Raw genomic sequence first — 11,869 nt, 5'->3', positions numbered from 1 at the left:
AGAGAGAGAGAGAGAGAGAGAGAGAGAGAGAGAGAGAGAGAGAGAGAGAGAGAGAGAGAGAGAGAGAGAGAGGTAAAAACTGATCCTGAACAAGTCAATAGGTTCTACTTAGGTTAGGTTGCTGAACCATTTATGGCTTTGTAGCCCTAGCTCTGTCTCACAAATAGTGTTTAATAAATGCTATAAATTGAACTGAGTTCTTCCCACTTTCCATTAAGAGATTTCCAGTTCTAAGAGGAAGAGGCCATGAGGCTATCCTTAGGGAAATCTTCACCCTAGATTATAGGATTTGGGGAATTGTAAGAGACAATAAAGGTCATCTGGTTCAACTCCATGTTACAGATGTGGACATGGAGATCCAGGGTAGTTACAGATTTGCCTAAACCCATACAGCCATTATAAAACAGAGTTGAACCTTGAAAATTGGCCTGCTGATTTTAAATTGTTTTTCCAAGGCATCACGCTTCTTGTCTCCATGCTACCAGGACCCTCCCCAAACACCCTTTTCTTTATTCAGAGAGAAAGTGCCCATTGTGCCCCTGAAAGGAGTCCTCAGCCTTCTTGTTCTCTAGGGGCTGGAGGTGAGCAATCTCCACAGGCTCAGCTGTGGAGCCTCTCATATTCTGGATTCATCGATCATTCTTTCTCTTCCTGATTCCATTGTAAATCCCTGGTTTGAATTATTATAGAATAGCCAGACAGAATTACTTTTTTTATTTTTACTTAATTTTTTCAATTAAAGAAAAATCTATTTTCTCTTCTTCCCACCTCCCCCCCATTGAAAAGAAAAACAAAAACAAAAACCCTGTCATGAATATTCAAGCCAAGTAAAACAAATTCCCACATTGGCCATGTCCAAAAAAAGATATATCTCGTTCTTCACCCTGAGCCCATCAGCCCTCTATCCGGAGGTAGTTCGTTTATACCGTCATTGGTTATCTCGGGAATCACGGTTGATCCTTGCCATGATCTGACTTCTTATGTCCTTCAAAGTCATTTGTCTTTCCAATTGTTGTGGTTTTTATTATATAAATTGCTGTCCTGGCTCTGCTCACTTCACTCTGCATGAGTTCATACAAGTCAACCTACCCATGTTTCTCTGAAACTCTCCCCTCCATCATTTCCAACAGCACAATAGTATTCCTTTGCATTCATGGATTCCGACTCGTCTAACCATTCCCCAATTGTGGGGCATCCTGTTCGCTTTCAGTTCTGGCAGAATTACTTCTGATAGATACGAGTCTGGACCGTTCTCAAGTATCTTCCTGGCAAGAGATTGTATATACCCACATCCCAAATGGCATCTTCATTTGGGGAGGAGGGGCATCCCAGCGAAGCCCTGGCCAGGGTGCTGGGCAACCCCTGCTGACTTGACATCAACTTTTCGTCTACTTTCCCCTCCTCTCTCCAGGGGTTGCCACTTACACAGACAAGCTGTTCAAGTTCCGGAACGGCCGCTGGGAGGACATTCTGAGTGATGAGGTCAACGTCCGCCGTGGGGTGGCCAGCCGTTTTGCCGGGCGCTCTGTGGCCTGTGTGGACAGGACGGTGAGTTAGAGGAACACTATATACAGTGTGGAGGTTTGAAGAAATAAGATGAGAAGACTGGGATGAGATTATGAGACCGAGATTAAAATGGGTCCCATCTGGCAAACATCCCAGGAGATTTTCTTCTTTCCTACTAGTCTACGTGCCCCCACATGAGTCCAGGGAATGCAGGGTGGGAACTGGAAAACAGTGGCAGTAGAGATCCCCAAACCCAGGCACTCTGGGAATAATAGGCAACAGTGAGTGTCTCCCCACCCAGATTCCTGCTATTACCATGGTGGAGCCCATCTCGGAGCTAGTTCTGCTGCTGCCGTTGCTACTGCTGGTAAATCCTTAGTGTGGAAGTGATTTATGCCTCCTGTCACCTGCTCCTTTGCCTCCTCCTCCTCTCCTTTATATACAGTTATCACTAAATCAGGGGCCCAGCTGCTGCCTGGTCAGCTTAGACATTCAAGGGGAGCTCTCCCTGGGGACCCCACACTCTGGGGGGGGAGATTGGTGGGAGGGGGCAGCTCACTTCCCAATCAAAATTACACAGAGGGGATTGGGGATTCAGCGTGAAACTTCACAGTAGGGGCCTCTAGGCCCTAGGAAGAGGCAGGTGCCAGGTATAAATATTTATTTCTTAACAAGCTGGTGCTGGGAAGAGGAGCCAAGCTGGGCTGTGAAGCCACATTTAGACCTGACCTGAATCCTTGCCACCTGGACTCCTGCCTGGCACAAGGTGATGGGAGAGGGGGGAGTCATCCCTGGAGCACAGCTCCAAGTCGTGAGGAGAATCGTAGGGAGCTGGGAGAGAAGGGAGAGGGGATGAGAAGACAGCCAATGCTGCATCTCTGATTCCTGCTTCGGGCCTCGCCGCTTTCTTTTCCTCCTTCAGGATTTTTCCAGCTGGGCTAAGATGGTGAACTTTAGGGAGAGCTTTCGGGAGGTGTGTAAAGGTTAATCAAGAAAAAAGACACGTTCTCTGGCCTAACAAGGTTATCTGCACACAAATGAATTTAACCACAAGACAAAGACACAGTCAGAATGCCAAAAAAAGAATCACTAGGAGCACATTAACATTAGCTTAGCCAGGCCTTGCTTGCTGGAAGTTTTCTCTGCCCAGAACAGTTGGTTTGCTCTCTTTCCTCCAGATCACAGACCCCTACACCTTAAAGATGTCAAGTTTGCTGGATAAAAAAGATCTCTCCTTCCCTCTCCCCCAGCCCATCTTCCTGAACCCACTCTGCCCTTAAGAGAATGGCTGTTTTCTCTGCCTAGCAAAGAATTCCCCCAAACCTGAGGTGTGAAGAAAGGAGAATTGAATATCTGGGTATTGGGGGAGAACTTAGGAATGGAAGCCCAATCTACTAACTAGATCTTGGACCACACTTGCTGGCTAACAGCAGTAGTAACTGACATTTATATGATGCTTTAAGATTTGTTAAGTGCTTTACATATATTATCTCATTTGAGCTTCACAACAGCCCTATAATGTATTACTTCACGTGTTGTTATCCTCATTTTGTAGATGGGAAAAATAAGCTCAGAAAAGGTTAAGTGACTTGTCCATGATGACACAAATGCTAAATATCAAAAACTAGATTTGAAATTTGGTCTTTCTCAAACTAAATCCAGTTCTTCACCCCCTATATCAGTGATTTCCAAAGTGGGCACCACCATCCCCTGGTGGGTGCTGCACCGATCCAGGGAGGCGGTGATGGCCACAGGTGCATTTATCTTTCCTATTAATTGCTATTAAAATTTAAAAAATTAATTTCCAGGGGCGCTAAGTAATATTTTTTTCCGGAAAGGGGGCAGTAGGCCAAAAAAGTTTGGGAACCACTGCCCTATATCATAGGACCTCTCCTGTGGGTGTGATTCAAACCTCCTACAACCTGGTCCATTAGATTCAAACCCTTCTCATATCTGAACAAATGCCATACTTATCAGTTTTCTTCTCACCTTGTCTTCCCCCATCACTGATATCCTACCAGATGACATTCCTTAGTAGGAATGCTATTTGGTGACTATCCTCATCCTCTCTGCCCAGCTGGATGACCATTAAAGACTTCTGCTTTCCATGTGGTGCCCTTAAGATTTTCCATTCTGCACCATCCCAGCTGCCAAAGGTCTAATCGAGGTCTTAATCGCTTTGCAACAGATCACACAGCAAGACCACTTACCACCTGTGACCTTGGCCAAGGTCCCATCTTCTTCTCTCTAAGTCTGGCTCTCTAATGTCTCACCTAACTCTAAGTGCTATGATCCTTTTCCTGCCGTTCTCCACCTCTAACCTCTTCACTCTCTAAGCAGCAGGATCAGAAGTTGGATTTAGCTCCTCCAAAGTGGTCCATGTGGGCAGTTAGGTGGCACAGTAGACAGAATGCTGAGCCTTATCTTTCTAAGTTCAAATCCAGCCTCAGACATAGACTAGCTGCATGATCCCAGGCAAGTCACTTAACCCTGTTTGCCTCAGTTTCCTCATCTATAAAATGAGCTGGAAAAGGATATGGTAAACCACTCCATTATCTTTGCCAAGAAAACTCCAAAGGGAGTCAGGAAGAATCAGCCATAACTGAAATAACTGAACATGAACAAGAAGTGGTTCATGTATTATAGAAAGTAAAATCAGACCAGACTGAAAGGATAAAGATTTAGAAGAGATAACATAATCAAGTCCAAGAAAGACAAATTCCTTTGTCTAGGACAACAGGATAGATTTAGAGTTAGTAGGGACCTTGGAGATCAAGTCCAACCCACTCCTTTCATATATGGGCTAGGTGAGATGAGGGGAGTTGCTCATGGTCAGACAGGTATTAAGTAGCAGAGATAGGATTTGAATCCAGGGCCTGTGATACACCACACTGCCAGCCCATTTTAACAAAGTTCATCCTGACCTTTTTTTGTCTTATCACCTCCATAATCAAATATAAAATTCTCTGTTTTATATTAAAAGCTCTTCATAACCTGGCCACCTCCTATCTTTCCAGTCTTACTCTTCACACACACACATACGTGCACGCACACACACATACGTGCACGCACACACACACACACACTCACATTGAGTGATCCATTAACACTAGCCTCCTTGCTATTCCTCACACAAGACACTCCAGTTATTTTCACTGGCTGCCCCCCATGCCCAGAATGCCCTCTTTCTCATCTCTACCTCCTAGCTTCCTTGTCTTCCTTCAAGTTCCACCTAAAATCCCACCTTCTACAATAAGTTTATCCTGATCCTCATTAATGCTAATGCCTTTCCTCCATTGATTATCTCCTATTTATCCTATCCATAGCTTGTTTGCACATAATTGTTTCCATATTGTCTCCCATATTAGACTGTGAGCTCCTTGAGAGCAGGGACTGTTCCTTGCCTCTTTTTTTTTTTCATCTCCAGCCCTTAGCATGGTACATGGCATGTAATAAACCCTTCATAAATCCTTTTGTTGACTTGACCTGTCCTGTATCTCCTCAAGGGATCTGGAGAATCAGGTAGTCCAATTCCTCCCTCATTTTATAAATGAAGAAACTGGTGCGTTGGGAAGAATTTTGGATCTGAAGCCAAAAGAAGTAGATTCAGATCCCAGTTCTACCATTTATTATGTCCCTGGACATGTTACTTAAACTCTCTTGAGTTCAGTTTACATATCTAAGAAATGACAGGATTGGACTAGTCCAGTGATTCCCAAACTTTTTTGGCCTACCACCCCTTTTCCAAAAAAATATTACTTAGCACCCCCTGTCACATACTATCACCGCCCCCTTACAGTTATTCACCGCCCCCAAATGCACCTGTGGCCATCACCTCCTCCTGGATCGCTGCAGCACCCACCAGGGGGCGGTGGCGCCCACTTTGGGAATCACTGGACTAGACAGACTTTGAGGTCCCTTCACACTCTAAGCTGGTGATCCTATGAGGCTCAGAGAAGATTAGTGATTTGCTCAAACAAATCCCACAGATAATCAATGGCAATTAAAATCAGAAGCCAAGCCTATGATTCCAAATCCATCATACAGTCTCCTGATCACAGACATGCTTTACCACCTGGCTTCCTCCGCCTTTAACCAGTCACTTTCCTACTTGTACTCAATTTGCAACCAAAGACTCATCTTTTCTAACCCATTTTTGAGCCCCAACTTACATCATTCTTCATATCTGGAACAATCTTATCCCTAACTCTGCCACATTATATTTCATCCACCTTTCATCTCCTGCCAAAAGCCTTCCTTGATCATTAATGCTAATAGTGCTTTATGCTTGTATGGTCTTTTTCTCTTTTCAAAGTACATTCACATTTACCATCCCATTTTATCTTCACAACAACCCTATGAGGTACAGAGGGGCTAATAGTTTGTGGTGAAAAAAAGGGAGCAAACAAGCATAGTAGATGGAGTGCCTGACCTGGAATTGAGAGGACCTGGGTTCAAATCTGACCTTAGACACTTCCTAGCTATGTGACCCTGGGTGAGTCACTTAATCCCAATTGCCTAACCCTTACTACTCTTCTGTCTGAGAAGTGACACTAAGAGAGAAGGTAAGGATTTTTTAAGAAACCGTGTGGTGGAGTGGATGAAGGTATTGGTCTTGAACTGGGAATCTGGTGAGGAAACAGACTCAACACCAGCTTGTTAAGAAATTAATATTCTGCTTCTGATAGCTATTAGCTGTATAACCATAGGCAAGTCATTTAACCCCGCTGAGTCTCTATTTTCCCATCACTAAAATGGCAATAATATCTATAGTTCCAACTTCATACCATTGTGATGAGGTTCAATGAGATTTTATATATATTTATATATATATACATACACACATATATATGTACTTTGTATATACATATGTACATGAAAAGGATTTTTAAAATTGTAAGGCACTATATGTGTCAATTACTACTGGTGGTACTGGTACCACTAGTAGCAACACTAATCATATTATTAGTAATATTGGAAAATGATACACTAGTAGCCCAGAGGCCACATAATTGATCTATCAAAGGTCACACAGCTAGTTTGTGTCAGACCTAAAATTAGTTCAATTCAACAAGTATCTTTAAGCACCTACTATGTGCTGTGTGAGCTATGCTAGACCTTGATGATACAAAAACAAAGTGAAATAGTGCCTACCCTCAAGGAGTTTACATTCCAATGGGGGAGTACCATCTAAATATAAAATATATCTAAATGAAATACAAAGTAATTTGAGGAGAACACTCACAATTGGGGTGTCAAGAAAGGGCCCATGTAGGAGGTACCATGCTTGAGCTAAGTATCAAAGAAAGCTAGAGAATCCAAGGTCATGAAGTATGGATCTCTTGCCCCTCCAGGTCATGACTTTAGTCCTTTGCTGCTGTCCTTCCCATCACCAGCAAACCTGTGTGCAATCACCTTCTTTTGAAAAGAGTGACACCACTCAGCATATTCTCTCTGCTGGATTTCACACTTGGAGTGTGACTTTATAAAGCTTCTGACCCAGCAGCCTCCTAGACAGAAATCAACCAGATCCAGTCAAATGATGCCCCTAAGAGATATCACGCTTTTTGGTTAATTATTATATGTATATAATTATTATTATATTATGCCTATCCAGAATTTGCTCTGTGAAATTTCAGAATATAGCTGTCTTAGTTGCCACAAATGTTGATAAAAAAGAGCCCCTGGTTTCTGTACAAGCACAAGTCCCATACAAGGACTTCCTTGATGAAGATGCTGCTTCATTTCCATAGCCCCCTTCTTATATCCTTAATTTAATATGTACAAATTAACTTTATATCCATATTTATCTTTGTTATTCCTCACTTCCACTGGATTGCAAATTCCTGTAGGGAATGAGCCCAGGATAAATAACCAAATATTGTACATCACCAAGAGATGTTTCCAAAAGGGGCAGATAGTTCTGGGCATGAGGTACTCAATACAATTCATTCTTCAGGGACTTAATTAAACATTTGTTATGAGATTAATGTCTACAGAAAGGTAGAGAAGTCAGGAACAACAATACTTTAACTCCTTTGACCCAGTTTATTCAGTTGTTCCTTGTCAAATATTCACTGAGCACTTGGGCCACTCTCATCAGAATTCTCCCCAAATGAACAAAGTCCATCCATGTCCAGGGATCCGGAGTGGCAGCAGTGGGCATGATCATTAGAGTAAAAAGAGTAGAAATCTTTAGCAAATCCTGAGAGCAGGGATGGTACTGAACATGACACATTAAAGACACAATTTCTGCTTTCCCAGAGCTTATATATGAGATGCTGGGAGAAGAAAATGGGCCCTATCGCTCCTCCCCTGCCTTATCCATTAGTCAGCTATAAGTAGCTCTTCATTGGCTTCCCAGGAGAAAGTAGTCTAAAAGATTAGGGTGTAAAAGATGTAGTTGGTTGGCTGTCAAAGTGTTGGGAGGTGTATATGTACCCCATACACCCACACAGCCTTGTAAGGACATAGAAGATAAAGGTATATAAAGCACAGTATATTAGTTGTCCTGAATTATTATTTCCCCCTTTTTTAATCCTTACCTTCTGTCTTAGAATTAATAGTATCAAAGCAGAAGAGTAGTAAAGGCCAGACAATGGAGGTTAAGTGACTTACACAGGATCACACTGCTAGGAAGTGTCTGTGGTCAGATTTGAATCCAGGACCTCTCATCTTTAGGTTTTGTTCTCAATCTACTGAGCCATCTAGCTGCTCCCTAGTTTTTCCTTTTGATAGAGCAGCGAATCCGCAAATATTTCTCAACATCTCTGATGGCTCTGGTGTGTGCTAGGCAGATGGAGTGAGCTCAGCAGTAAGAGTTTTGAGAGAGATCAGAGTTTAAGATGGAGAGTGGATGTGATCTCCCAGAGGAGCCTAGGAGAAAAAGGGCAGAGCTTAGTAAAAGGTCCATAGTCAATGATGGAATAAAGGAGAGCTGATTCTTTAGGAAAACGACACAAATAGACTGAGGAAGGCAACCGTAATAAGCCCTGTTCACCTCATTCTCTTCCATTGCAGGGTTCTGGCCGCTACTCCATTTACATAGCCAATTACGCCAATGGCAACGTGGGCCCAGATGCCCTTATTGAAATGGATCCAGAGGCCAGCGATCTCTCCAGGGGCATTCTGGCTCTCAGCGATGTGGCTGCTGAAGCTGGGGTCAGCAAATACACAGGTACGGGCATCGAGAAGGGCAGGGAGGGAAGGAATGGGGTAAGAGGAAGGGGTCATTGTAGAGAAGAGTGTTGTACTTGATCTAAGTTGAAATCGTGTTTCTGAAACTTATCCTGTGACCCTGAGCAAGTACATCACTTAATCCCCTCCCTCAACTGTAAAATGGGGATAATAGTGCCCAAAGAACTGATCTCACGGGGTTTTTGTGAGAATCCAATGAGACCATGTTTATGAAGTGCTATATAAATATCTGACCTTATCGGTGTGAATGATGATGATAATTGATTGGGGTACTCTTATCCATGGAACTGGGCTCCCCAAAATCTGGCCAGTGGATTGAGGAGGAGTGAATGCAACTGAAGATTATGGATTTGAATCTCCCATCCCATGTAGATGAGAGTGGAAACAGGAGAACCATAGCTTAACCTTTTTCACCATGAAGATATTTCCAACATAGTACTCTCAAAGAGCAGGGATGCCCAGCAGACCCTGGGGTGCCCCAGGCAAACATTGGCTGTAAAGTCAACTTGTCCAGTGTGAACATCACCAATAAGATGAGGTGAGACTCTTCCCAGGCTCCTTTCTCTCTGGGACTTTGAATCTCAATGACAGGGGCATGGATTACATAGGAGAAAACCGACACATCACAAAAGCTAAGGTTTAAAGCGTCTCTTATTGCCAAATAGCAGATGAAGTTATTTATTTACACATACGTGGCCAGGAATTGAGTGCTAAATCCCTGAGCTTCAGCTGAGCCCTGTCTCGGATAACTGGGTTCAAAGAACTGTGTTTTCATTTCAAATCTCTACTTTTTCCTGCTAAGGTAAACATCCCAACATTTTGGTAAATAGTGGACCTACCGGCAGGGTCGCCAACAAGTAAGACTTTTTAGGGGTCGGGAGGGAGTAGTGAAGGAAGACTTTTTCTTATTGAACAGAATTACTAATTAAACTCCTGCTTCTTAGCCACTGTATTGGTGATAAGTCTCTACCCAAGTTCTGATCAGGCACTCAGATATTAATAATTATCAGTGTCCCACCCATATGCCAATCACAAGGCGAAGTGCTAAGCAAAAAGAAAGAAAGACAGAGCCTACCCTTGAGGTCCTTTCATTCTAATGAGGAGAGATAACCCATAAAAGGGAGCAGAAGAGGGTGGTGGGGTATACCTGGTGGAGGAGCAGACAGGACAGAGAAAGTCCAGAGTCTAGTCTGGAGAGAAATGAGGTATGGCTGGTCCGGGCACCCTCTGTAAATGGAGATTCTGGAAAGAGGCATCCAATCAGAGGGATAGGCTCCAGAGATGGGTGGTACTTCCAATGTATGAATCCCAGAGTTGGAGTGAGTTTCGAGAATAGATTTCTGGAGTATGGGAGAGAAAGTCTGGAATGTAGCCTGAAGAGGAACGGGTGCCAAACCCTAAAAGGCCAAAATTCCAAACAACTTATTATTACACTAACTTCAGCCAGAGTAGATTTTGAATAGAATTTTTTGTTAGAAAATCTCCTAGTTATATATTTCAAAATGTATTCCAACATCTCTGGATGCAATTTGGTGTAAGGGATGGAATGTGGGACTTGGATTCAAGAAGATGGGTTCAGAGCCCATCTCTGACATTCCCTAGATAACATAACCAGCAGGTACAGTCGATAGAGCACTGGGCCAGGAGTCAGGAGGACCTGAGTACAAATATGACCTCAGACACTAGCTGTATGACCCTGGACAAATCACTTAACTCTGTTGGTCTCAGTTTCCTCTTCTATAAAATGAGCTTGAGAAGGAAATGACAAATCACTCCAATATCTTTGTCAAGAAAACCCTGAATGAGGTCATGAAGAATTGGACAGGACTGAAACAACTCAACAAGAAAGATAATGTGATGGTGGGCAAGACACCTAGACACCAACTATGAGTCTGGGCAAGTCACTTCATTTGTCTGAGATTCTAGGTTATAAACTCAAAGTTATAGATAAGTTATAAACTGCTATAGCTTCCTAGTTGGTGTCCTTGTCTGATCTCTCCCTCCTTTTCTTCTTCCTCCTCCTTGCCCAGGATCACATACCTAAGAAATGTCTGAGGCCAAATTTGAACCCAGATCCTCCTAACTCTATCCACACCTAGCTGCCCTTTCTCTCTTTTTTAATACACTCAACTATCAAAATGATTTTCCTAAAGTATAGATCTGACTATGTTACTCCTCTGCTCAATAAACTCCAATGGCTCCCTAGTAGCTCTATAATCAAATGTAAATTCCTATTTGGCAATCAAAACCCTTAGCTACTGGAATTGACCTGTTTTTTAAACAGGCTTTTTAAAAATTATTTTAGACAGGCTAATATTTTATTTCCCTTCATTTATTCTTGGTCCAACAAAAAAATTACCTTCTTAATGTTCTTTATACATGATAGCTGGGAAACGGCTAGGAATAACCTAATGGTGTCAAACTCAAGTAGACATGGATCCCCACAGGCTGCATATTGATTCAGAAAACCACAAATTAACATTATCTATGTTGTATTGTAGTTTCATTTATTTCCTTGAACACATTCCATTCATTTTAATCTGGTCTCAATGGATACAGCACTGGACTTGGAGTCAGAAAAGTTTGAGTTCAAGCCCTGCCTCAGACACCAGCTATGAGTCTGGCCAAGTCACTCATTTTCTACCAGCTCAGTTTCCTCATCTGTAAAATAAAATATTGTATTACATACCTCACAGTTATTATGAGGATCAAATGAGATAGTCCATGTAGAGGACTTTTTAAATCTTAAAGCCCTACATAAATCCTGGCTATGATAATGGTGGTGGTGATGGTGGTGATGGCAGTGGTGATGGTGGTGGTGCTGATGGTGGTGCTGATGGTGGTGATGCTGATGGTGGTGGTGGTGGTCATGGTAGTGATAACATTCCATATCCTGTCTCCACCATTTTGTACAAGCTGTCCCTAATACCTGGAATGAAATCCCTCCTTACTTCCATCTTTTAGATTCCATAGTTTCCTTCAAGTCTCAGTTCAAGTACCACAGTCTCTACATAAAACCTTTCCTGATGCTCTGGATTGCTGACAAAATTTTTTTTTAAAAAATTGGATTGCATTTGCATTCTCTCTCTCTCTCTCTCTCTCTCTCTGTCTCTCTCTCTCTCTCTCTCTCTCTCTCTCTCTCTCTCTCTCTCTCTCTCTCTCACAC

At 42.7% G+C, this 11,869-nt stretch overlaps 1 protein-coding gene across 1 annotated transcript in view; it reads left to right on the top strand.

Annotated features, from left to right (window-relative positions):
* The window catches only part of CRTAC1 (cartilage acidic protein 1), a 162,359-nt gene that overhangs the window by 104,258 nt on the left and 46,232 nt on the right, over window positions 1–11,869 (top strand). The window contains exons 3-4 of the mRNA XM_044662681.1: window positions 1,412–1,548; window positions 8,527–8,683. Of these exons, the coding sequence (XP_044518616.1) occupies window positions 1,412–1,548; window positions 8,527–8,683 (294 nt within the window). The remainder of the gene's footprint in view (window positions 1–1,411; window positions 1,549–8,526; window positions 8,684–11,869) is intronic.

This window comes from Gracilinanus agilis, chromosome 2 (assembly GCF_016433145.1).
Source record: "Gracilinanus agilis isolate LMUSP501 chromosome 2, AgileGrace, whole genome shotgun sequence".
NCBI classification, from domain to species: Eukaryota; Metazoa; Chordata; class Mammalia; order Didelphimorphia; family Didelphidae; genus Gracilinanus; species Gracilinanus agilis.
This window is presented reverse-complemented; position numbering and strand designations above follow the sequence as displayed.